This window comes from Pavona decussata, unplaced genomic scaffold (genome assembly GCF_977016875.1).
Source record: "Pavona decussata unplaced genomic scaffold, jaPavDecu1.1 SCAFFOLD_32, whole genome shotgun sequence".
Lineage (NCBI taxonomy): Eukaryota > Metazoa > Cnidaria > Anthozoa > Scleractinia > Agariciidae > Pavona > Pavona decussata.
The window spans coordinates 2114285-2141662 of NW_028145455.1; the positions used below are offsets into that span (position 1 = coordinate 2114285).

Genomic DNA, 27378 nt, shown 5'->3' on the forward strand with positions numbered 1-27378 from the left:
ACGGACCACCTTTTTGTGGAGGGAGGAAAACCAGAGAACCCAAAGAAAAACCCTCAGAGCAAGGACAAGGACCAACAACAAACTCAACCCACATATGGCGTTGCGCCATATTGGTGGGAGGTGAGTGTTCTCACCACTGTGCAATCCTTGCTCCCCTTCACATTGTTGCAAATAAGAGATGAAAATATAGCTGTTAAGAGTTGGAAAACACTTCAGAACAAAAGAAGACGCTTCAAAGAATGAAACCCATTGCGGAAACACGAGTCATAAGAGAGTGTTTCCACTTCCTTTTTTTTAATTCTGCTGAACCTGTATGCATACTTTGACTCAATCCACTGAAACAAGCTGAAGGAAGTAGGAATGTTTTCGATTTCCTTTAGCAAAAAAAAAGTACTTTCCATTCTTCAAACAGTTCCAAGTTATAAAAACAGGCTTTCAACCAAATAAAGGTTAAAGGCTATTTTTAATTATCCGATGTTTCACTAAAACTAGAAGAAAACTATAAGATGCAACTAGCCGGAAGAAGATACAGCAAACCAACCACTCACAGTGCAAAACATCTAGCAAACTATTGTAGCCACAACAAGTGAAACAAACAAAAGACACTTCTTACCTCATCTACGATTTCTCTATCTGTAGCATTTGCCAGGAGCCAATTGAAGTCCCGATCAAGAATTTGACGAATCTATAACAAATAAGCAGTACTGTCAAGATTACCAATAAATGAACTGCAAAACAAGCATTTTCCAGTACATGCCATGAACTTCACCCTTGAGGTTTTGGTGTAATGAAACTACAACTGAGGATGGCAGATCCACACCTTCGTGTAAGGAGGAAGCTCATAGCAAAACAAAAAGAGGTGGGAGAGTAAGTGTCTCTCCAGGGAGTAGGGATGTTGCTAAGGGCCAGCGAATTTTAAATGTCACAGTCTGAAAGACGTCTTTTTAACAGGTGAAATTTCAACAGAACACAAATACTTGAGGCTAAGTTTAAAGGTGCACAGTCAAAAGAGCCAGCTGAGTTTATTAATGAACCTACTGAGGTTTTTCTTAGCTTCACCTCTAGGGAGGTGGCATGACTCCTGGCCCTCTCCCCACTCCCTTGAGTAAGATACAAATTACCAGGGTTGTTTGCAACATTTTCAAGCTCGTTATATACCAAATAGTTATGCACTGTTAGCCTTACTTGTGTGTTTTGACTGGGTATTTGTAGAGCATATGCAAGGGTACTGAAGTCAAATGTCTCATCCAAAGCTATAACAGCCCCGTGTACTCCGGTACCAAGCAGATTATCAGCAAACTCTGACAGACCAATCTTTTTTAACCACTTAATTACACGCTCATTACTCCAGACAAGCACGTCTGAAAAATCAAAAACAAGATTTTGCTTTGGTACCAAATAGCTAGAATAAAAGAAGAAGAAAACTTACTTACTATCTAACACTGTATGAATCAAGAGTGTACTGAGCTTTTCGTTCAGTTTTTATAAGCATCATTTAAATTCTTTCATATCGATACTATGATTGGTTCAATCGAGTTTATTCTATTCACATAATACACTGGCTCTACGTCACTAAACATTATGTTACCAGTGAGTGTGTGTAAATTCTTGGGCATCTTGTTCTTAGAAATTTCCACATGTTAAGGTATAGACATGTGACTCAACAATGCACATGGCACCTGTTTCATTTCTTCAGTAACAGTTGTGACATACATGAATATACTGTCTGACAACCCCGTTATGGTTCAGTTGGTCACACAACAAGCAGATAAAAGACTTACCTTTAGCCTCATCTGCACACATTTGCCTTCTTTTTTCCAGCAACTGAAAACAAAAAAATAACCTTTTGAGAATCAATGTAACCAGGACAAGTTTTTTCATCATAAGGATGGTAAACTTTGGGAATTGGATGCTCATTATGCTTTGCAACAGAAATGAATAAATGCCATCTAGAATACTTAGCTAAAGAAATGTTGACAGTTCTACTGGTTAATGTAAGTGCGGGGGATAAGACAAATACACACTTAAATAATATGCATATACTTTTGATTGGAACGTACCCGTCTATCATAATTCATAAATCCTAAACATTTGACACCACATTGTAAACTGTGCCTGCAAAAATTAAGTTAGATAGAAAATACATTACATCAAATTAACCAGCAATCAATCAATCAATCAATCAATCAATCAATCAATCAATCAATCAATCAATCAATCAATCACTTACTCGCTCACTCACTCACTTTGCACAATCAATCAATAGATAGTCCAACAATCAAGAAACCAGTCAGTCAATCAATCAATCAATCAATCAATCAATCAATCAATCAATCAATCAATCAATCAATCAATCAAACAATCAGTCAGTCAGTCAGTCAGTCAGTCAAACACTTACTCACTCACTCACTCACTCACTTCGCACAATCAATCAATAGATAGTCATTCAATCAAGAAACCAATCAGTCAATTACTCATGCAATCAATCAATCGATCGATCGATCGATTGATCGATCAATCAATCGATCGATCAATCAATCAATCAATCAATCCATCAATCAATCACTCACTCTCTCACTTTGCACAATCAATCAATAGATAGTCATACAATCACGAAACCAGTCAGTCAATCAGTGAGTAAGGTAATTGTACAAATTTACTGTTGTTGGGAACCCATAATTTTCATGTGCAGTGTACCACTAATGAACATGATTGCTAACAGTAATGCAGTGACATGTACAAACCTGTGAAAACCATCAACTACTTTCAAATACTTTTGATATTCCTTCTTGCTGATATGTTCCAACATTCTTGCATCGACTAAACACTCTTGGAACGTACTCTGCAGGCAATAACATGGTAAGGTTTTGTGAATTATATTCACTGCATCGTCAGCATGAAATCTTCTCCCTCTCCCTCTTAAAGTGGACAGACTGTAACGTGGACATGGAAGGCTGCCTCAGGCCAAATATTGTATGTGTGTCTGAAACTAAACTCTCTTTAAGGCAGACAACTTTCTAAAGTGGATGGACAGAGCAGGGCCGTTTACCATTTGCTGTCAAAACCCGGAATTTTCGCTTTAAAATTTAAATGGTACAGCTTATTCCAGTGGAAGGGTTTCGGAAAAGATCAAAATCCCCAGACGTATTCCTCTTTTTCCATTCAAACTGAAATGACAGGAAAATTCCTGTACTGTTTTTCAAACCGACGTTGGCATCATGCCGACTGGGGTGTTTTCCCCACGTTTTTCGATGATTCGTGGATGCATTTAAGATGGCGGCCACAAATATTTTAGCTTTCGATTTACGTTGTGCAACGTTTTTTCCTTTTATTTTCAAGAATGAGCAATTTCCTGAAGTTAACGTTTCTTTCAGCTCATATCTTAGAAACAGTTTAGTTGAATGAGCTTGGAACATCTAAAATTTCCAACCATAAATGGCAACGGCATTGGACTAGGGACAAAAGCCTGAACCATTTGCAGGGTTCCAATCCGACTGGTTTTTTTTGTCCAAATAGTAAACGCACCAGGTCCTGAGAATGATCCATCCGTAAGCAAATTCACTGTTATTCCCTAGAGGCTCACAGACAGGGTTATCATTGATCAGTGTCTCAGCGAATAAGTTCAAGATGCTGAATCTCTTACTTCTTAACAATAATTATTTTTTTCTACAGCCATATAAATGATACATGTAATTAATCAGCAGAATTCTCACCTTATACTGAGCAAGTCCTAGACTAGGTAGCCATTCATTGGCGATCCAGTCGTGATTCATTTCACCATAAACTAAAGACTGCAAGGCAAACATTTTCAAGGTTACTTTCACCTAAATGTAGTTATAATGAAGTAGAAAACATTAAATTACATTGATGATATGTAGCATTTGCTACTTTTCCTCTAAGTATGCAGGAGAGGTACACCTTGCCAATAGAAGCGTGAAGCTTCTCCACTACGTGCAAATCCGTGGCAATGCAACCCGTTAATACAACCACCTTCGGGCCGTGAAAATCTGGTTGTAATAACGGGGTCGTCAGACTAACGAGGTCGCAAAACTGAGAAAATGACTGGACTTTCAATTTGCTTGAGCCACAAAAAGAGGATGTAATAACCGGGTGGTTGTAAGACGGGGTTCCACTGTACAACTAACAACCAACAACAAAAAGCAACAGTTATGTAATGGGTAGAGGGAAGGAGAGGGCAGAAATCCACAGGTTATCATAATTATATTAATTACCTTTTCGTCATACTTACATTCCTGTTAGTTGTAGGTGATGATGTACTTGTAAGAGTGACAATCTCTTGAATGGCAAGCCGTAACTTGAGCCGATGAAGAGGGTTTGAGATTCCAATCTCATGCTGAATCTCTGTATCTGACAAGGCCTGAAAAAAGGAAATATTTAATGGTCGATTGCCAAGTTGTTTGAATGCCAATTATGTGTACGGTATGATCAAATGTTGAGCTCTTTTAAAACGTTTTTCACCACGTTTTTCACCAAGTTTAGGTGCAGTTATCAGACCATTTAACTAGTTACCAAGCATATGCATTAACAAGATATGAAACTGAATTCAAAGTTCATGTTGATCCTGCATAAGCTTAATCCCTGCTTGAACAAGCATGCCCAGAACAAAAATAACATTACTCAAAAACTGATTTCAAGGAATCATCTTACCGACATGATTGCTCCACTCTTGACATTTGCTTTACAAGCTGCGACATACCAAGCGGGCATACCCACCCACAACTACAACAAAGCGAAAGAATGTCAGAAAAGTACTTTCAAAAACTCATTAATAATTCATAAGCCCATTGACCTATCAAATGGTCGATAAAACATCACGTGCAGCAGTTTTATATCCAATAAAACCTCCTCCTTATTAGTATGCAGTGTTTAATGTTTTTCTCACATGCTAATTTCCAACCTTCACAAAAGCATCATTGTTATGACCTCTCTTGACACACGCTTTTCCAGGAATGTTTTTGAAGCCGTTCAAAAAAACTTGCAGCACGTGTTTTATTGGGTCTAAAACCACTCGGCTGTGCCTCATGGTTTTAAATCCCGATAAAACACTGCTGCTCGTGTTTTAAACATTACACAAAACTTTCACAATGCACTTTCACACCTTGCCCTCACTTAAGCAACAAGTTCGCCTTAAAATTAAAAGGCTTAACACACCTTTTTCTTTCTTCTAACCCAGCATAGTAGCGCAACTTACAACTATTTTGTTTATACAAACCTAATGCATTTTGCAAGAAAACCAGCTTACCTCCAGCCAAGCCACAACCGTTGGTGCATTCCACAAGGCAAAAGGCGTCCCAGCCGCTAATGCCTCCGCTAACAGATGCGACTTATTTTTTATTTTTCTATCTAATTCTCTCTGCCCTGTGCCCCCGGGAGCAGGTTCATTAGGCATTGAGTAAGAGTCTGTTTGGACCCCCGCAGAGTCCTTAGTTTTAGTCTTCGTTTTGTTCCCAAAAATACGTCCAATAGATCCTTTGATGCCCTTCTTGCGTGAGCTGTTCTTGGATAATGATTCTGCACTACTGGTTGTGCTTGGAACACTTGGTAAAGAGTCCACTGAACTATCCCTGGAAGAACAAAATCAGCGTACCATACTTAACATTATTCTTTTTAATGTCCTATTTATCAGTATAGCGTGTACACGTAATTATGTCTTTTCCTAACTTGTAAAGTCCAGGGTCCAGTTATTCAAAGCCCGATTAAGCTAATCCTGGATTAACGCAAACTTTGACTCGAGTTTAATTGCTTATCGATAAAAATTCTCCCAAAAGATTTTTGGCCCTCAATTTTAACTTAGACCTTTCATTACCTTTAGCTCGAAATTAGCCTTTAAAACCATTTTTAACGAGCGAGCTGAAAGCCTCAATTAAAATCTAATCGTGGATTAGCGTTAATTGCCTTTCAAACGACCCGGCCCAGAGCGCCATAAACCTACAGAAGCAAATTAACTATTGTTATTACACAACTGTACATAAAACATAAAATTAAAAAAATTAGCCCTTTTCCAGTTGTCATTGTTAAGTCATCCTAACCCCAACCTAATCTTAACCCTTACCCTCATGGGCTCATGCGGTATTAAAAACATCATGTTAGGCCAATCCCTGAAATGGGTGTAAATACAATAACAAGCAAAATTTGATACCGCAAACCCTCAGTGGTAGACTTAGTATCTTTAACTACTACTATCAAAATAGCAAAATAACGTAACCTAGATGAAAAATTATAAAATGATGAAAATATTAACCTAGTTTAAAAAAAATGACCCAGGTTGAAATAAATTAAACACGAAAATACATTACACCTGTGACAGATCCAAGCAATTAAACAGAAAGGGTACACTGTGACTATAAGAAATGAAATGACTAAAATATTGTAAAGAAACAGTTGAATTTTCTCACCTTGTTTTGATCATACCATTAGTAGAAGGAACTGTTACAGAGCTTGCAGCATCGTCAGACGGTGCATTGGAGTTAGCAACTGGCTGACTATGTTTTGAGCTTTCTGTTGAATCAGAGGTACTTGAGCTGGGCGTGGGAGGTGTGTGAGCATCGCCCACAGTGTTTAGTGATCCCTCCTTGCTGGACTTTACCTGAGGTAGACACATATTATTATTGCAACTGTTACTACTACTCTTTCAGGGTTTCTATCAAGAGCATCAAGCCAATTCACTTGATTGTTTTTGCCATTTACAGTTAGCTTAAGTCACACATGACCAGTACTTCTGAGAATGAAACGAACATTCAAATTCCTCTTTGTAATGTCTGGCATTTGAATGGAATCTTGAAGATTTCTCTGGAAATCTTTCCAAAGAAGATGCATTAAATGAAATAAAAACTCAAAATACTTGCAACGGAAATGCGTCCCAAAAAGAAAATAAGACTACACACATAATTTCTATGTCTTGGAACTGTTACTTTTTTACCACAAGGCACAGCATGCTTCTGTGCCAAATGAAATGCCTTAACATCTCGTAAACATGTAGGATACATACCCAGATTGGTGTGGTGTCCATTGGATCCAGGGGAGGGAATGGAAATGCAGTAGAGGATGCAACCAGCTCCTACAAGCAAATACCACAAGATTGACTAAAATTAGGACCAACATTACAAAATAATACGGTGTTACTATCTAAAAAATGTAACATCTGATTATGTGGCTAAATAAAATATTTAGGCAAAGTTAACCTCGAACCAATGCAGTCAGTGGCCCTTTTTATGGGCGGCTTTAGTGTTATCGTATGCTTAGAATTATGGGTAAATACACCAGTCATCATATTTTTCAGTATGGCGGATTTGGCGTGTCATGGTATAATTAGCTTTCAAAGCTTGTCAAGCTCACTCTTCGTGTTTGGGCCAAGCTATAGAAACATTAAGGGCAATAATCACCCTTTTCCTTATCATGGCCAAACTTATTGGGTTATACATGTACCCGTCCAATGATTTACAAGTTCTTTCCTGTTCTACACGTGTACACATACCTTTTGAGAATCTGAGTAGAAATCCTGATGCATGGGACTTCTCGTAACAGACTTTTCCAGCACAAGGGCTCTTTTCTCAGTTGACTTGTGTTCTAACTGCAGTTGGCTAATAACAGAAAAGCAAGAAAGTAGCTTTTAATTTCTTGTAATAAAAACAAGAAAAATTATGAAACTCTTTAGTTAACCAGTAGTGTACATTTTTGTGCTTGACTCAACAAATGTCAGTCAAAATTCATTTATCACATGGCTCATGCTACATCCCATCCAGTCCACTTGCCCTATTGCCAGTTGTCTCCCACCTAAACAACCTAAAAGAACTAAATTTGGCAGTGAGTGAGCCAGAAAGTCACAGAAGACAACATCATATTGACATACAGGATTAATTTCACACTTTCTTTAGGCCCTGTACTGTAATTCAAACTTTGAATGAATGAACGAACGAACTAATAACTTTAATTAACCTTGGTGCTGACTAGCGCTGGTTAGGCCCTTAGCTCATCATGCCGTCAACAAAATGGTGCTTGCATGGTTCAAATCTCCGTAAAAAGTGGTTTTCACAGTATGTCCTGATGTTAATTTTCCTCCTTATTGTAATCAGTACAAACTGATTATCATAGCACATTATGTTAAAACAAAGATAGGTGGTCACTCACTTGAGCTCCTTGTTAATAATGTCTATCTGTTGTTGTAACAGTGATGCGAGTGTCTGCGCATCTCCACCCACACCTCTGTCTTCTGAGGTTTCACTGCCAGCGTCACTCTCAATATCGGACAGTCGACCATTGTCAAATGCCATGGCTACATTTTTAAGTACACATTCCTGCTCAAGCTTCTGCCACTCCTGTTCATTGAGTGTGAACACTCTGCTGGGTGAGTCCTCTATACAAGCGCGACCCTTTGATTCCCGTTTAATAGCCTCGCTACTGCAAAGATCACAAAATAATTATATTTATTAAAAACTGGATCATTGTACGATGCAATTCCAGGGATTTGATTGGCTTAGCGGCCATGGTACACACTGTATATGAGCCATTACACCATGCCCGAGAAATAGCTACCATTATTGTCTTCTGTTTGTTCTTGCGAAGCAAAATCAGCAAGATCTAGCAATATTTCGTGAATGTTTTTAATAAAACAATTACTCCACTCACAGTTGTTGGGTATGAGATGAATAAAGCCAACCCGACGCTACACACCTTGTTGAGAGAGAGACTGCCAGAAAGGGATGCCTTTTTCAGTATGTGAAATGGTAGCAAAATTTAACATTTTAGTATCTTAAAGAGCCAAAAAGAAGACTGTCAGCTGAAAAAGTAGTAATAAATTAAATCTAAGTATTAGAAAAGGGGGTAAAACTGAGGATAAATTCTTGGGAAAAATTACAGTACAAAGATTACACTTACCATCGGAAAAAAAAAGATAAGGCAGAACTGCAGTATTTGGCTTATCTTTGAAGTATAAGAGACAGATTCAATTTTTTTTTTATAAATGTGAAAGGGGTGCCTTTTCAGCCTCCCCATAGGAAACTTTATTGAGACCCCCTCCTCCCCTCCCTGACAATCAGTCAATTATACAGTACCTGAACTGCACTACAGGTCCATTCACACCAGCACCAGGGATACCCTAAGTAATAAGCAAAACAAGACATAAGTTACACACTTTATTCCCAAGCCTAAATTATTATTATTGAATTTGGGATTCTCCCAGTACACTGTATGTGCTAACAGATGCATAAAAAAGGAAAAATTGCAGACTGATACCAATAATAAAATAATACTGTACCTGAGATTTCTGCTTTGCAAATTCCTCATTAAGCCTTCCTAATTCCAGTGCTAATATTTCCTAAAAGAAATAACACAAGATTAAAACTTAACCAACACACAACACCTGTAGAATTAAAATGGAATGGGTGTTTTTAGGCTTGAATATCAACATTATTCAGGAAATTAAGGTGCCCACTGCACACTCCTCCTGAACATGCAATAGCAAGTGAATCAAACCTACAATGCTGGAGAAAGCTGCTTTGGGCAAATGTTACAATGTACGCTATTAAGTTCCAATTTAGCATGATCTGGCCAAGAAGCACCACTTTGTACTTCCCCACCCCCTCTCCCCAAAACAATGTTGAAGTCTACTAACATTTTCAGTACCTTATTCTTACTTATTTTTACCATTTTCTGAAATTTAATACTTGTGAAAAAAAAGAAAAAAGATTGCATGAAATTTAAACACACTAAATTAAATACCAAAACAATAACCATTTTAAAAGTGAACTGTTCTGAATTAAAAACTAACTATTTGTTCTTGAAAAAATCTTTCCGATCTTGTTTTTGACTAGCACTCTTCCTCCTATTCACTATTTTCTTCAGCTTGTAATTTGGCCAAAAAAAATTAATCCTCTTTAGTACAGTCATCAAAGTTTCCATTTGTAGGCTCTTTGTAGTTAGATTGAGCTAGACCTTTGTATCTTTCCAGTATTTCCTTATTCTTTGTGACAAGTGCCCTCAGCTTAGGGTTTAATAAAATAAAACACTCCGACAAAATGACAAAATTTAGTGCACTTTTGGTCTAATATTTCTTGCAATCACAAAAATTAATATTCGTGAAATTCTGTTCCCGAATTTTTGCGAAATTAAGCACACGTGAAAATGAGTAAGAATAAGGTACATGGACCTAACATGGGTTGGGGTTGGGATCAGGGGCTGGGTAGTTTTCATTTCTGTCACATGCCTAGGACTTTTGTCTTTTCCCTTTCTTTTTATCCTGTTCTTTTCCATGGGGAGGGGGTTGCAATGTAAAATAATTGCACTGTAGTTCACCTTGGTTATATCATACTTTGCTCAACTGGAAATTCACTGTTTTTTTCCTTGACAAATAAACCAAACAATTTTATAATGGGTGATGTGAAAACCATCAACAATAGTGCTGTGTCAGAAGTGTTTACTTATCTTTGTGTACTGTATGAAGTATTCAATTTCCCACCCATTGACTAACTCTAGACACAAACCCCTAAACAAATCACTTAAATTCAACCGTGTTAAATAGTGGTATTTTGGATAGCTTTTTGAATCCATAATTCTTTAACCCATGGCAAACAGATCCTCAGTTGGTACCTTTTCTCTTTGAAGATCTTCTACTTGTGACTTCACTGCAGTAAGTTCTTGAGTTATCGCAGTCTGTGAAAGAGAAACAAGTAGTCATTTTAAGACGACACTAAACTGATAGGATAACATATTCATCTGTACCATAATGAAGACTATGTACAGTATTTTATTATTGAGTTAAATTTGTTTTTGGATCAAACCATTTTGTTTTGATTTTCCTTTGTTCTACATAACAGTAAAGAATCAGCACCAAACAAAATAAAAAATTGAAGTAAAAAATGTTTTCAAAACAACTTGAATTAAACCACAACAGCTGTTTGCACTATCCTCCTTGTCCAACTGGGCTACTGTCACCTGAGCTCATACTCTGTTGTTACACAATTTGGAATATTTCTTGTGCTATTCCATCGTTTGTTTATTCAAATATCTCGTACCTTCCCACATCATGCAAACCCCACAAGTCAAATGATATCTGCATGGTCCCACATTTTCCCACAGTTTTACCCTCAACACATTAGAGTGACATGGAAGAGGCAAAGTGAGTTAGGAAATAATAAAAAAGCAGTATTGGGGCTTAAGGTTTGAATTTCCAGTATAATACTGGGCACATCCTTTTGGGGAAATTCTGACAATTCTTATTCTGGCCAGTTCACAGATAACAGAACAAAGAGACTATCAGTTCCCAAAGCTACAAGCATTTTAATTATTACAGAAATGTTATCTTGGACATTTTCCCAGTGAAGAGGTTAAACGCCATGTTACAATTTCGATGAATATAGCAAAAATAATGCCATACTTTCTTCTCTAGTGCAGCCATTCGTTCCTTCAAATGAACCTGTAGTCTTTCATTGGACTCGCCCAGCAGTTTGTCGACTGTACTGGACAATCTAGCATTGTGATCTTCATTCATCTTTTCTCTTTCACGTGCCTAGAATCAAAAGATTCCTCTGCGTCAAAAAAGCGACATTAACATACATGTACATATAGTTCTTATTGAGGCATGAAGTCTAGATGTAGAAAGATTTTTTTTACATTAGTTCTTTTCTTTGTTCCTTGACGAACAAAAATAGAAAAGGTTCTTCATTCCAATGTTTGGATTGAACAATTAAGATCGGTCAATTTGATTACAAAAATGTGTCACTGACAAAAACCTGGACAATTTGTACAACCAACCAGATTTAATGATTTGTTTAATCTGGACTGCCTTCAAACTTAAACATAACATTTTTTAACCACACTGACTAATTGGCCATTTTTAAGAGGGCAGAGCAACTCATAATTTCACATAAAGGCATCTCATTCACAAGGGTTAAACTGCAACCAGTGACACCAGCATCTGACAGCAACACGGGAGAAATAAGCGCAAAGGAAACTGCATTGCATCTGCAGCAGCTCCAAGCCATGTGTGTCCAACATTTGAGGTTATAATTATCACATGCATACTGCACTGACCTCATTTGCCATAAGAGTGCTCATAAAATATCAGTTTAGAACACAGAAACCCCTCCTCACCCTGTTAAGCTCGGCTTGAAGGTCCTGAACCTGGTTTTGAAGTTGCTGAACAGTCTCTTCAGCTGTAACATGTTTCTCAGCAGCCTAAAAAAAAACACCACAACTTTTTTATGGACAAGTTAAAAAAATGAATGTAAAAAAAGTTGCAATTTAGGGCCCTCTTGTATACCTCGTACAGTCAGACCTCAACTTGCGAATACCTCCCATTTGTGGACATCAAAAATGATTACTTTTTCTTTTAGCCACATTTCTATGAGTTTTGGAATGTACTAAGCAATCTACAGCATCCATACAATGTAAATTCATTTGAGTGTCCAATAATTTTTTCTGCTGATGTAAGACACTGCTCTGATTCTTTTAATTTACAATATTAAACTTTACTACCAGACTACAAAATAATAGTCTTCAAGCTGTAAAAAAAGTCCCTTATAAAACACATTTGTGTTATAGGAGGGTGGCATGAATTACACACCTTCCATAAGTGAACAGCCATATTTGTCCCAGAGGTGTCAACTTACAGGAGGTTCATTTGTATGCCAGTGAATTGTGCCTTGTCTACAAAAATCCAAGATGACTGGTGCCCGGAATGTTACAATAGTGTGTCCGGTCAAAGAGAAATTTGGAAGGACACAGGTACTGCTAAGAAAGAGAAATTATTTCCAGGACTGCAAAAAGGACACCAGTAAATATAAAAAAAATTGCTGTATGATGCATTACATAACAACCCCTAAAAACTTCTCATGTATGCCATTGGATCACGTTTTCCACAATTATAAAGTCAACCAAAATGTGGATTTCATATGGTTCTATCAGAACAAGATTTAGAGTGAGCTGTAAGAAAAATAATTTTCTGCCCTGTAAACTTCCTTTCATGTAGGTCTTACCTCATTCAAGGCAGCCATCTGCACCGCTAGCTCTTCCTCTATTTTAGGCAATGCTTCAGCTTTTCTTAATGACTGGTTAAGGTTTTGCTCAGCAAGTTCCAGTTTTTCTTGCTGTATCCGGACCTTTTCTTCCGCCTAGCAAAATTGAGTAAATAAAAGATACCATTGGTATTACATTTTTTTTTTTAAAGTTTCATTTCAAACTGCATTTGAGGATCCACTAATCCTCAGACTTCAGCTGTTCACCTGGTTAAATGACAAACATTAAAAAGCGACTTCTCCAGAAAATTGCGTGCTGTACTTCTGAAGGTAGATGCATGTAAGCACAAGATGATGCAAGTTTCTTTGGAAAAACATTTACAACAGTAATATAATATAGTATGACTTCAACAGCAACATCACCGTACATTGCCATTTGAATTCTTTTATACAGTAGAACCTCAATTTCATGAACCTCTTTATAACAAAGTCCTTGGTACAATGCATGATATTCTCCAGCCAGGCCTTTTAAAATGCATGGAACAGAACCTCAATGTAATGAACCCTCGATACAACGAACCAATTTCCCCAGCCCCTTAACATTTCGTTAAATGGAGGTTCCACTGTATCCTGCACAGGTGCATTTATAATGCTAAGGCTGTTGACAATATTAATGGATAAGTTGTTATACAACACGCGTGGCTGTAGATAAAGTAAACAATAGATGTCAATTAGTCACAGCTGTACTCTTCACTGTATCACCCCAGTGTGCATGTACACTGCATGTCATGTACTAGAGCTTATAGCAAATTTGCCAAGAGACAAGTTAGATGTACTTTTGAAATTGTTACTTCTCGGGTGTCCCGTTTTTCAGTGGGTCATATTTTATCATTACTAAATCAGAGGGCTGTTAATGAAGAACTTCTAACTACAACATGACGCTCAACCAGTGAGTGTAGTTTAGCTCACCTGGATAAGTTCACTTTCTTTACTTGCCAGTTCAGTCTCCAGTCTTTCATTATCATCATTTAGTGCTGTTACTTCATGCTGAAGCCGTACATAGCGTTTCTCAAGAGTTGTTATTCTATCTTCCATGTCAGATTTCTGTGCAGCCGCCTGGTTGTAATCAAGTGACAAAACATTCACATATCAGCTTTAAGAATTAACCAGAAATGTCCAGAATAAACATGAATTAACGCCTGTGTTGCAAATGGAGGTCGGGTCCCCAACAAAACGCGATAAAATAACCACGCCAAGAAAAACGCTGAGTAGAGTAAATTTCCGAGCACGTGCAAAGGAGCACACCTAAACTGCAAGAGAATACCGCTGGCCACACAACTGCCCGCAGACCTGAACAAGGCCCAAACAGTAATGTAACAACAAACGCCTTAACGCTAATGTACCACCAGTGCCCAAACTATATGCCAATAGACGCTAACGCCATGCCACGCCACCAAGGAGCAAACTTGCTCCAAGTCGTTGACTAAGTTAAATTTGTCTGTCCCATGAACCTAGTTTAATGGCCTTAGCTCCCATGAGTCTCCTGTAGTTCAGTGGTAGAGCATCCAAACTAGTAATCGGAAGGTCTTAAGTTCGACTCCTGATAGGAGCAATCAGATTTTTTTCCAGGCATGTCTGTGTCCTTTACTGATTAATACATCATTCTCAAGACTGTACATGTACCTCATCTAAATCTCTTTCCAGTCTCTGAATGGAAGCATTTCCTCTATCCAACTGCTTATTACATATTCTTAGTTCCTCTTCAAGAGTTGTACATCTCTCTTTCAAGTCCTTATTTTCTCTTGTAAGCTGGAATCAAACAACAACCAAGACATATAAAAGAATCCAACAGATTCATCCATCATCACTTCATACCCCAAGACACCTGAAAACAATTTGGAAGGGATTGGTGCAAGGAAGCATTTTTAGTCTTGAAATCCAGATTAAATCAGGTCTATTTTGGCATACAGACTGGATTTTATATTCAAACCTAGTGCTGTGTTTGGTTTTTGACCTAAAAGGCATACATCAGAAGAATTTTTCTCATCGGTTTTTTTTCTTAAAAACTGAAGCTACTCAAACAAAGCAGTATAATATTAGTATAATATTAGATGCTGATTCCATCTTTTGTGTGAATTGCTCAAATGAAAGGAAAAGCAATAAGCTACATGTACTCCTACATTCTGACCCTTCAGGTCAAAACTAAATTCAGAAATATATCTCTTATACAACATAGTCTGTATGCTAAACCAGAGCTGATTTCAACCCAAACCACAATGTATGGCCTCTTGCACCTGGAAGCCCTTCAATTTATAGCGAATGTGACAAAGTAAATTGACTTAATTGATGCATATGAATTCTTAAAATTAATAACCCTTATTGTCTAATATTTCTGCCAGACTCCCAAACTCTCAAACTTTTAACCCAAAACAAATCCTTTCATTCTCCCAGACACTACAATACCTAGGAACAATTTAATTAATAAATCATGTTTTATTACCCGTTCAACTTCCTTAGTTCGTTTGTCAAGGAGAAACTGCATCTCTTCCATTTGCTCCTCATGCGCGCTCACATCAATATCGATGGGTCCATTGGAAAGATGCTGAAAATAACACCAAATAGTAATAAGAAACAGCACTACAGACCTTTATCACTGTAAATTGATGCAATGACTTTTACAGTGCGACGCCCCTTACCGTGGCCACCCAATAAACTTTTTTACAAGTTAGCCAATCAGGATATCTTCCTCCTTGTTCATAAAATACAAAATGACATGTTTTCAATAATTCATTGTTGCGTCACTTGCCTGTTGGACTTTGCAAGGAGGCATGACCGTTAATCAAATTCGCGTATCCTGATTGGCTAACTTGCAAAAAAAAGATTGTTGGGTAGCCATGGTAAGGCTCCTCGCCCTTTAAAGTAGGTATTACTATAAGAGATAGCCAAACTAAGCAGCAGTTTGAGACTGCTCTCATAAGCATATACACTTATAAGTAAAAATCGAGAGAAAGTAGACAGTGGTGTGAGTCCAAACAGACACCTGTACACCTGCCGGTCGCAACCTTCTACCACTAGGCCAGCTACAAAACGTGTAGGTGTGACTAACCTTTCCTCCTTGAGAATCTTCACCACCATTTTCTAAACAGATGTCACTTGATGTGTGAAGTTTTTCCTCGGTTCTCACCCTCCTGAGATTCCGAAGTCGGATATCTTCATTCTCTTGTTCAAGCTCTTTGAGCTGAAGAAAAAAGATAGATAATGAAGACTGATGTTGGGGCTGCAAACAAGAATGAATCCTTAATAAAGAAAATTTCCCCTTGAACATCTGAAACAGACTAGACACCTCTAAGAGAAGCGAACTCTCTGACTGTTTTTAGGCGTGGCTTCATAACTGCCTGCTAATTAATTTATCTTTGCAACCTTTTTTTTTCTATTAAATTTTTATATCCATAGTTCTTTGTATTTCTTAGTTAGTCTTTAGTTTTTTAGCTAAGTTCTTTTTATCTGAGGACCCTTCTGTAAACCCCTTTTGTGACGTTGGTACCATCAATTATTAATACTATTATTATTTACCTTTTCTCTTGTTTCTTCAAGCTCCGCTTCAAGTGCATTGTTTTTGTCCACAGCCTGCCGTAGTCTTTCACGCACCTTAAACAAAAGAAACATCTTGATCAAAACGAAGTTCAAAACCAAGGCCACATACATATGGCTTCCACTATATTCTTTAAGACAAAAATTTTACTCCAGAAATTTCATTCTCTCTTTACCCAGATGAATAACTAGCTACCACCAAAATGATTAACCCTTTAAGCCCTTATCAGTGATCAGCATCAAATTTCTCCTTGTAATATCAATGCTTATTCAACCCCTGAGGTCATGGGAATTGGGTTATTCCAGAAAAAATCCACACCCCCCCGACGGATGGGGTCGTTTTTTAACCCCCCTCTCACCTGGATTTCCTGAAGCACAAGACCCCCCCTCCTGTCTGGATTTCCAAAACAAAAGACCCCCCCTCCCGCCTGGATTTCCGGAAAAAAATTTTAGGCTTGAATTTAATTCATTTTTAATATAAAATACGCACAATCACGTCTAGAAGATGTTCTTTTTTAATTTCTAAAGCTTCTGCTAATATTAAAAACTCTATCGCGTGGAACTAAAAAAAGAAAGGAGCAACAATGCGAAAAAGCGAACAAGTTCATCCTTTGTGCCCAATGGACAACACCCATGGAATCTTAAAACGGCACGCAGAAAACGCACTGGCCGCTTGTTCAACTGTGCTACGGACGATGGGACTTCAGAGAGGTTACCACTGTATATGTTGCAGGAACCCGTCCAAGAACTTTCTCCTTCTGTTGCATTCGCAATAACTTACGTTTCCAAACGTTTTTTCGAGGTACAGATGGCTACAAGTTCCTCTCGAGTATTTTCGACGAAGAGGGAATGTTTGGACCAAAATTCTTTGGAATTATCTTCTTCAGCTAATAGCTCTGCATCCTTGCTTACACAAGTAAAAAATTCTTCCGCCTGACGCAGTGGACTAATCCACGCTAAGAATGCAATGGCGGACGTGAAATTACACAACGGTGGCGCGCTGGGTCTGGTACGAGTAGAAATGTGTCAGGCGTTTCAAACTCTTCGTTGCAACAACGTTGCGATGGCTCGTTCTTTACTATCTTGTTGTTCGCGTTTTCTGCTATAAAAGGACCTGCGAAGGAACTTAGATTATCATTTATTTTAGGTGGGAAATATGTGAACAAAATATTTCTATTATTTTCAGGGCCGAGAGCGCTGAAGTGTCACCGAACTAAACTTTCGAATCGCGTGAACTATCAGTGGAAATGACTCCTGCAGAAGACTTTCTTAAGTTCAACCCCCCCTCCCGCCTGGATTTCCAGAGTCTTTGACCCCCCCCTCCGGTGAGAATTTCCAGAATCCCATCCGTCGGGGAGGTGTGGATTTTTTCTGGAATAACCCATTGAGGATATGATCACTCAAGGTGGATTTTCTTGGTATTTTAATAACTTCTCCTCAGTACTTTTATCAGAACAGTACAGGGACAATATAGGAGAATTTGACGTCACAAACTGGTTTGCATGCATTTTCACAAAGACTTAATGCAATGCAAATCAGTTTGTGACGTCAAGTAACGAATAGACCCATGTCCCTTACTAGCTCGGTCATGGGACAGATGATGGCTAGATCTTGCAACTTTTACAGCCTTTAAAAAGTCAAGATTTGGTTGAAAAAGGCGCCAAATAGCGCAATATGTTTAGAACAGGTGCAAAGATTTATTTAAGAGAAAAAAAAATTGGGGGGTTAGGTGCACTTTAATGATCAAAATAATGGTCCACCAAGTAATCAAATTATGGCAAAAAATAAATGAACAAAAGAACTGAGTCGCTACTGCATAATAGCTATCTCAAAATTTCAAGGTTTGGTACAATCAAAAGGGTTAAAAACATAAAATATACATGTACAAAATCTTTCACCTTTTCATCAAGAGCCTTGTGGTGTTCAAACAATGATTTTAGAGCCTTGAGAACTTCTACTTCAGATGACACACCACCTGTAGTCGCTGCTTGTCGTTTGACAACTGTCATTCTTAACGATCTTTCGTGCCTTGCTACTAAACATTCTAAATGTTCTAAAAGAAGCTGTGGGAAAAAGAAAAAAAAACCTTCAGTAAATAACTTAATTCACAACATCTCCTATACTTTACAGCAACCACCAGTACGTACATGTTGTGGTTCAAAACATTTTTTGGTTAAAAATTTTCAAAGCAGTTTGATTTTTATATCCCTCGGTCTCAGATTATGGTAATGAATACTGCACAAAGGAAAATAAATTTAAACTGGTTTCAAAAAGTTTAAACCAAAAGAGATTTAAACAGCAAACTGTAGGTTGTTCCCATTCAATATAAAGGGCTTCTTTGATCTTAAGTTGGAAACTAGTGCAAGCTGAATCCAAGATGGAAAAAGAACCTCCAGAGCATAGATTCTTACAAGAATCTGAACCCTACAAATTAATGTTTTATTATCATAATCAAACAGACAGTGTAGCTATGGGCTCTCCTCTGCACCTGTTCTTGCCAATCTTTTTATGGGTCACCATGAGAAGATTTGGTTAAAAAAAATACAAGGGCCTTGAAGTTATTTTTCATTGCAGATATGTGGATGATACGCTTTGTATTTTTTAACAAGAATGATCCCTTAGTATTTTTTTTTTTATTATATCAACTCACAGAATACAAACACTTTCACCATGGAGGAGGAAAACTGCAAACTACCTTTTCTAGATTTCTTTATCAACAACAGTAACCCTGATTATCCACTAACATCAGTGTTTCATAAGGAAACTTGCAGTAGAGTAGCTCATTAATTTGTTCAGTTTTACACCCTTTTCTTACAAAATAAGTCCTGTGTGTACATTAAAATTACGCGACAGTGGAAATCCACCCAAAGCAGTACCAAGAATAGTCTCCTACACGACAACTCCAAAAAACAGCTGTGTTACATGTTTCATGTGGTTTCCAAGTGATTTAATGTGATAAAAAAATATATACAATAGAAAGCAAAATCACAATAGGCTATAAGATGCTATTGTGTCTGGGTCTCGTCATTTTGACCCAGGTAAATTAATTTTTCAACCTAGGTTTTGTCTCGTGAACCACACGGTCTCGTCTCCTGAACTGCACGGTTTTGTCTCATTCTTACACATGCCAATGACCAAATTAATGATTTCAGGCAGTATTGTATTTAGTTGTGTCCGTTTAGTATTTATATAATAACTTCACAGATTTGTATCCGTATCCCGTCATTTTTAATAGGCTATTTTTTGTATCCCCTAAGTATTATGCAATATTTTTCACAGATTTGTATCCACATCATGTTATTCACAATAAGCTATTATTTCTACAATTTATAATTAGCACTTCCTTGTTGTGTGCTCTATATATAGTCACAAATTTGTAAACATCCCTGAACTGAAGATGGATACTGACATAAAATTATCTGAAACATGTCTTCTAAACTCAAATGTTGTGTTCTTGTTTTCAATGGTCAAACATACATGTAGGACTCCATTTATATAACTCCTGCTGAATTGGACATCTGTATAAAAAATTGTATAAATAAATAAAAAATATATATTGGGTCCTGGTCCAATTACAATAATTTATTATAGTAATCAGTCATCAAAAATAATTTGATTGACCCAGAAAATAGATTATTCGTTATAATTGGATTCCTTTTTACATATTACACATTCAAGTGCAGCAAAGGGGCTTCAGTTAGTAAAAGCCACACCATTCTCATACTGCATTCTCTGGTTAAAAATTGAAAAGATATGAGCTTTCGACAACTCTCCTGTTGTCTTCAACTGGTAAAATATGAAGAGAATATGAAATGAGGACAATAAATACAAAAATGTACAATACAGGTGATAAGTGTGAAAACCATTACTTGTTAAGAAGAAAAAGGTATTGAATAGGGAGTGGGCATAAGTTATTGTCAGCGTCAACAGTTTTCGCGGTATGCCAGGACTCAAGGGTCTTAAGGTAGCAATAATTGGACTTGTCAAAGATTGAGGCATTCTCAAAGTCAATCTGGTGGTTTTTGGACAAAGCATGGTTAGCCACATTAGAGCCTTTGGCGCACATTTTCACGTTTCTAGCATGTTCCTTTTTTCCTGGTGCTAAACGACCTTCTAGTTTTACCAATGTAGCTCCACAAACATGTGGTGCAGGGAATTTTGTAGACGACATTGCATTGATTTACTTTTTCAGGATGAAATTTGGGAGCCTGGAATTCTTTGTTTCTTTTTTTTTTAGAGGTTTATTGGTTACTTGTATGTCATGTTTTTGAGCAACCTCGATAGCAGTTCTGTGAGGCCTTTGATGTACGGAAGGGTCACGAACCCTCATGTAGGTGGCAGGTCGACACATTTGAAAACAATTCCGACAAGTTCTTCAGGTGTAGGAACTGGTGGTGGAAACGCTTCTTCTTTGTAATTTGGGAAATGAGGTTTGTAGGGTAGCCATTGGATTCCAATGCGGCGTAAACATGTTTAATTTCTCGATCTCTCCCTGTTTTAGAATTGGGTAAATTCGTGGCTCAAAGTATAAGTGTTGCAGCAGTGCTAATTTTGTGATTCTTGTCGTGGTGAGAATAAAAATCCAAATATCTATCAGTGTGAGTTGGGTTTCGATATACGTTGATAGAGAGTTTTCTGTTGTCCCGAGAGACTAACATGTCGAGGAAAGATGTCTGACAATTCTTTTCATGTTTAATGGTGAAAGAAATATATGAGGGTTGGTAGAGTTCAATGAGCCATGAAGGGATGATACAGCATCCTTCTTAATGATGCAAAAACTGTCGTCCACATAGCGTTTCCAATATCTGGGAGGAACAGGGGTTGCGTTAATGGCTGAATCCTCAATTACTTCCATGCATATATTAGCTACCACAGGACTCACAGGGCTGCCCATAGCCCAGTAAACAAAATAGTTGTTAGATAGAACAAAGTCTAATAAAGAAACAACGCCGTCAATATCAAAATTTGTTCTGGAGTGCAGAGAGGGGTCATTTTCCAGTTTCTTTCTGATATAAATGTAGGTTTTATCAAAAGGAACGGCAGGGAAGACAGACAACATCAAAAGAAACCATTGTTTCATCATCTTGGATGTCGACGTCAGTCGTTTCTTTAGAGAACTGCAATGAATTTGAGACAGAATGACAACACGTGTAGCTGCTGCCTTTACAGGTTGATAAAGGGACACGAGGAAACTGTCGAAGTCAGTCGTTTCTTTAGAGAACTGCAACGAATTTGAGACAGAATGACAACACTTGTAGCTGCTGCCTTTACAGGTTGATAAAGGGACATGAGGAAACTGCAGCAGTGAAGGAACCACAAGTCTAACAAAGTCTGTGAGCTGGTCCATTTATTCCTCGCATGGTAGTCAAAACTTAACAAACACGAACTAGAGGTTACGTTTACAGTAGTTCGAACGAGACCTACATGTAAACCATACCAACCATCAAAGACTGTTAGGTTCCTCCACACAACACGAGCGTGTTCTTACAAAAAATCTAGCGCATGTTCTAGCAAAGTTCTACGCTCTCTCTCTCTCTCTCTGCCCCCACGTACGAAAACAAATATTCCGTATCTAAAAGATCACGTGATGTAGCACGAAACTGAAGCTGAGAAGGTGTTACAACACTAATGCAAACTCTGGTAAAAAGCACACCATTGTGGTTTTGAATTGGTGCCAAAATGCTGGTGGACGTGTTGTAAAAAGGGGAACCCATACATGTTATAAACATTTTAAAACCTGAATCCTGGTTACGCCTCTTCAATTTTCTTACATTCTCATACTTTTTGCCTTACTTAACATTTGGGATTACTGTGGATTACTCACGAAAACACAACAATCTTTAAATGTGCAAAATCAACTTTTTTGATAGCCGAGCTGATGGGTTTATCACCACGCTCATCATCATTATTGGAAATTCACAACTAAAACACTGTAAAATAAGCCCGTCTGAATATAAGCCAGCCAAATTTCAAATGCAAAAAAGTTTCCTGTAATAAGCCCCTCTATATTTAAGCCTCGGATTATATTCAGGAATTGCCCACAAACTACAAAACAGACAATAGAGAGTAAATTTCTATGAACTTTGAGCTACTGCACCATATGAACTACAGTAGAAGCTACGACATGAACTATAAACTACCGTACAAACTATGAACAAACTTGTATGACTTTTACGGTACGAACAGTATTCAATTTTCAATAAAGTTTTTTACTGTTGTGTTTGAGGTTGGCATGTTCAGTGGGATTATGTCATCGTGAATTTCTAGTAAATGCTCCAATATTATCATCTGCATATTGAAATTTTTCCATCCAATAAGCCCATCAAAAAAGTCCTTCACAAATTATAAGCCCTGGGGCTTATTTTCAGAATTTTATGGTATCAGTACATATTTAAGATTTTTTTTCAAGAAATATCCACTTTTCTATGACCATTGCCTATGCGTCAAGGGTTGTTCATTACTACATCACCTTGAGAGTTTCAGATCAACAATGAATCATTGTGTTAGAGAAAGGAGAGGCATACTAATCAGTTGGTGTTTCTGTGTTGTCATATGTGCGTGTCCTGTGCATCCCAGCAGATCTTTTTCATTCCCCATATGTATTGTTCATCTCTTTGTCACCATTTTGAATGCATCATACTGTAGTTGCCCAAATAGGCACTTTGAACACACTCCCTAATCTTTGATTACAACTAGTAATTAATGATCAATACAACACTTGTAGCGTCTGCCTTTGCAGGTTGATGAAGGGATGCGAGGAAACTGCAGTGAAGCAACTACAAGTCTAACAAAGTCTGCGGGCTGGTCCGTTTACTTGTCGCATGGCAGTCGAAAAACTTAACAAACACAAAGTAGAGGTTATGTTTACAGTAGCTCGAACGAGATCCACACGTAAACCATACCAACCATCAAAGACTGCTAGGTTCCTCCACACAACACAAGCATGTTCTTGCAAAAATCTAGCAACATTTTAGGAAAGTTCTACTCTCTCCCTCTGTCCCCACATGCGAAAACAAATATCCCGTACCTAAAAGATCACATGATGTGTCACGAAACTGAAGCTGATAAGGCATTACAACACTAATACAAACTCTGGTAAAAGCACTTAGTCTCTGGAGCACTTACCCTTGTGTTACACCTCTCTGATTTCAATTCACTAATCTCTTCATCTTTTTCTAACAGCTGTTCTCTTGCTTGGTTTAACTCTTTAAGCATCGTTGCAAAATCCTACGAGGCAACAAAATGCTCGTTAGTCCATACAGCAAACATTTTAATAACTGAAATAGAATCGTTCCAAGGCACACAAACTCTAGAGAATTATGCCACCTCTGCATTAACAAATCTCTGTATGAACACTTTCATAGAGCATTGATATAATTATTTTAAATACTATCTCTTGCTTATTTAGCATTTTGTTCCTCCTTTTGAGTTTCTTACATGATAACCAGTCTCTGTGCAAAGATAGGGTTTATTTGGAGCAATTTCGCTTTAAGGATGATGCCTACTAATACAGAAGTATTTTAGTGCGGTTTATGACTATTCGGAAAAAGCAGATCATAGCAAGAGCTATCAGAATCGAAAAAGAAAATTGGGGGTAACCATGCATAATAAAGCTTCAATTTGGAAAAAACGCCATACATTCCTTTGTATTTTACACCTACAGTGGAACCTCTCCTTACGGACACCTCTTTATTATATGGACAGTTCACTTGGTCCCTTTGAGACCGAAATCCATATAAAACCTACTTCTCTAAAACGGACACCTCTATAATACGGACACTTATCCCTGTCCCCTTGGTGTCCATAATAAAGAGATTCGACTGTATTTAGAATTATTGTTGCTTAATTATCTCTCAAAAATGTGTGGTTACCCCCAATTTTCTTTTTGGATACCAAGAGAACTTGTTAAGTTCTGCTGTCTCTGCATAGATTTAAACTGTGCAAAAATATCCCTGTATTAGTAGGCAACACCCATAGGAAATCCGGGTATCTCGAGATGTGCAGGAGGTATGCGCAGTAACAAAAGTAGGCACTGTCCTTAAGGCAGAAGAGCCACATACATTGTTTGCCTCTCATGCCCAAAACCCTTAAAATGAAAAAGAACTAAAGAGCTTTTGAAACTCATCCAAGGTCACAACATGAAAACAAAGATGTGCCATTTAATTATGGCAAAAATAGGTTAAAATTCTATTAACACAGTACAGACAACTCTGAGGTCAGCATCCTCACATACATCTAGGAGAAGGTCTGCGTCAAAGGAAGTTTAGTTACTGATAAACAAGTGTGATTTGGCATTGGACCAGTCAACCCAACAGTATCCATCAAGAAGAAGGGTCCACTTTAAAGTGGTGTCCACTTTGAGAGATTCCACTATATTTTATTATTTGAAGGAGCCATTGATTATGTAATTTTTGGCAATTCTGCTTGACATACTGTACTATACATTTTGGCTAACCTAGCCTCGCCTTTTATTATCTTGAATTTATCTCATTCTATAGTTGTTTTTTTCACATACGTTTTTAACAGGATTTATTTAAGCTCTGCTACACTACAGCTGCATGTAATTATATTAAGTTATACAGCTGATTTCAATCAGTTTTTTTTAGCATGAAAATGGTGCACATGACCAGAAACACCCTGTTGTGGTCATAGGTTTACGTAAAATCTTACAGATTCAACTAAAAGCTATATCCTTGAAAACAAAGTTTGGTAATTATAGCCTGGCAGTACCTGCCATTGGAAAAGGTCATTATGAACTACAGGTATTAAGGAAGACCAAACTGGTACCCAATTTTGCATGAACCAAATTTAGTGACTGATACAATGTACCTTTCCATGATAATTATTGTAATGACATTTAGACCTACTTTAAGAAGCAACAGTCTTATCCAATTCAAATTCCATTCTTCATTGTGGTAATTGTCAGGCATAATCTATGTCTATCCTGACTGTTATAAATTCCACATTTCTGTAGTTGTAAAGTAAAGTTTAAGGGAATAATAAACTGGTGCAGAGACAAAAGCCATACTCATACGTACTTTAGCTGTGTTTCAAGTTAGTTCCCGACTGAACGTAATCTCATAACCAGATGCTTTGTCCTCTGGTAAAATGGCTCACGTTCTTCAATCTGATTGGCCAATGAAAACGGCACATGCGCACAACTTTTGAGATATTTGCTTGGCACGTGCGTAGACAAATTTATCTTCTTGAGACTTCCGTCCTTCTGTGAAAGTGGTTTCTTGTATTGCTTTAAACTTGACATTTCATAAAACCAAGACAAGTTGTTAAAAAACAACATTTTCTATAGAGTTGTCTCTGTTCAGAGTTTTGTGAAGAATTTGTTTCGCAATCGGACGTGTACAACCAACTTGTATGCGTAATACAGCACAAGCAGTCTGAGCACCATTGTCAACAAAACTTTTAAACATTGATTTTTTTTTCCAATGCAGTAGGTGAAATATTACTGATATTTCTGGCTACAACTTGAGCTAAAAACTCCATCTTGGGAAATTCATGAGCAAAGTTTTTTTTGCCACATATATTGAGCATGCTCAGTTGCGCTATGTGTCACATTCCTGACACATGAAAATGGATTTTACCAGACGTTCTCTCGAGTGAGAAGATCTAGGTATGACATTATTCTGAAAATTTATTTCGAGTTAGGATGGGTACCCTTGACAGATACATGTAGATGAACCTGGTTTTTTTCATAATTTTGAAGTAATAAATAAATGTGATTCTGTAATGATCTCAGCCATAGCCATACATTTTCTTATGGTTAATCCAGGATTAAAAGTTAATCAAGGTTAATCAAAAAATGTTTTTAAAAGCTAATTTTAAGCTAATGGTAAAGAAATGTCTACGTCAAAACTATGGGACACAAACCTTTTTGAAAAATCTTTATTGATCAGTAATCAAACTTGAATCAAAATTTGCATTCACCCAGGATTAGCTTAATCAGACTTTGAAAAACTGGGCCAAGAACACTAAAACATGTTTTATGGAGTCTTAGTGCCAACTTACCCAGATTTGTTTACGAGATAATCAGCATCGAAGGTTTAATTCACCACCGTGACAAAAAACAGTTTTTTTAAACATCAAAAAGCAATATAGCTATAGTTCTTTTTTTTTACTACTTGTGAACAAAAATTGCAAAACTATATCCCATTTTGCACAATATTGCATTAATTACATTACATGCACTGCTGTCAATGACCATAATTTGTGAAAGCAATATTTTTAATTGTGATATTAATATAATTAATTTCATTGCCAGTGAGAGAAAATTCTGAAAACAATATTTTGTAAAAGTGTTTGGCACATAACAGGATTCTTATTATGGGCAAAGAGTAAAACCATTTTCTCACCACAGCAGCATATTTCAGCATGACAGGACAATGGCTCACTGGCTTATTAATGGTGCATAGTAGATGAAACAATATTACTGAGAGTTTATTTCCACTTCACAAGAGACCAGACTGGTTAATTTATATCTTGAACGTGTTACTTCATAATCACCATAAAAAATGAATTTTTAAAGATAACAGTGACCAATAGCTTTTCTTTAATAATTTATAAATAGTTGAGCAGATTATGTTTATCAGTAAAAAAGTTTCTCTTAAATTCTCAGTTACATCATTTATTTAAATCACATCGACAAGAAGCTAAGAATTTTAAACTACCACTGATACTTGTACTCAGCAACAAAACAAATTAGAATGAACATCGCTGCTTTGTGAATTTGCAATGCATTTTTTATGGATGGATGAGTCAATTCCTGTTCATCTGTCCAGCACATTTTACAGTTCTAAACAAG

The 27378-nt window shown here is 37.3% G+C and overlaps 2 protein-coding genes and 1 pseudogene across 3 annotated transcripts in view; 1 reads left to right on the forward strand and 2 right to left on the reverse strand.

Moving 5' to 3' along the window:
- The window catches only part of LOC146484600 (potassium voltage-gated channel subfamily A member 3-like), a 125876-nt gene that overhangs the window by 24612 nt on the left and 73886 nt on the right, over positions 1-27378 (forward strand). The gene's annotated exons all lie outside the window — the stretch shown is intronic.
- Positions 1-27378, reverse strand: part of LOC146484602 (liprin-alpha-1-like) — a 35195-nt gene that overhangs the window by 4438 nt on the left and 3379 nt on the right. The window contains exons 3-28 of one of the 2 annotated variants that reach the window (XM_085104655.1): positions 23688-23789; positions 18461-18625; positions 16545-16619; positions 16078-16209; positions 15472-15573; positions 14655-14780; positions 13941-14087; positions 12993-13127; positions 12109-12192; positions 11393-11524; positions 10606-10668; positions 9275-9334; positions 9072-9115; positions 8149-8415; positions 7496-7601; positions 7010-7078; positions 6417-6607; positions 5264-5585; positions 4669-4740; positions 4250-4378; positions 3714-3791; positions 2745-2842; positions 2061-2115; positions 1782-1824; positions 1186-1361; positions 614-685 (exon numbers count right to left, since the gene is read on the reverse strand). In XM_085104655.1, the coding sequence (XP_084960781.1) occupies positions 614-685; positions 1186-1361; positions 1782-1824; positions 2061-2115; positions 2745-2842; positions 3714-3791; positions 4250-4378; positions 4669-4740; positions 5264-5585; positions 6417-6607; positions 7010-7078; positions 7496-7601; positions 8149-8415; positions 9072-9115; positions 9275-9334; positions 10606-10668; positions 11393-11524; positions 12109-12192; positions 12993-13127; positions 13941-14087; positions 14655-14780; positions 15472-15573; positions 16078-16209; positions 16545-16619; positions 18461-18625; positions 23688-23789 (3045 nt within the window). Of the gene's footprint in view, positions 1-613; positions 686-1185; positions 1362-1781; positions 1825-2060; positions 2116-2744; positions 2843-3713; positions 3792-4249; positions 4379-4668; positions 4741-5263; positions 5586-6416; positions 6608-7009; positions 7079-7495; positions 7602-8148; positions 8419-9071; positions 9116-9274; positions 9335-10605; positions 10669-11392; positions 11525-12108; positions 12193-12992; positions 13128-13940; positions 14088-14654; positions 14781-15471; positions 15574-16077; positions 16210-16544; positions 16620-18460; positions 18626-23687; positions 23790-27378 lie in introns of both variants that reach the window. The other variant, XM_085104656.1, reaches the window with a different exon arrangement.
- On the reverse strand, positions 20428-21634 carry LOC146484603 (uncharacterized; annotated as a pseudogene).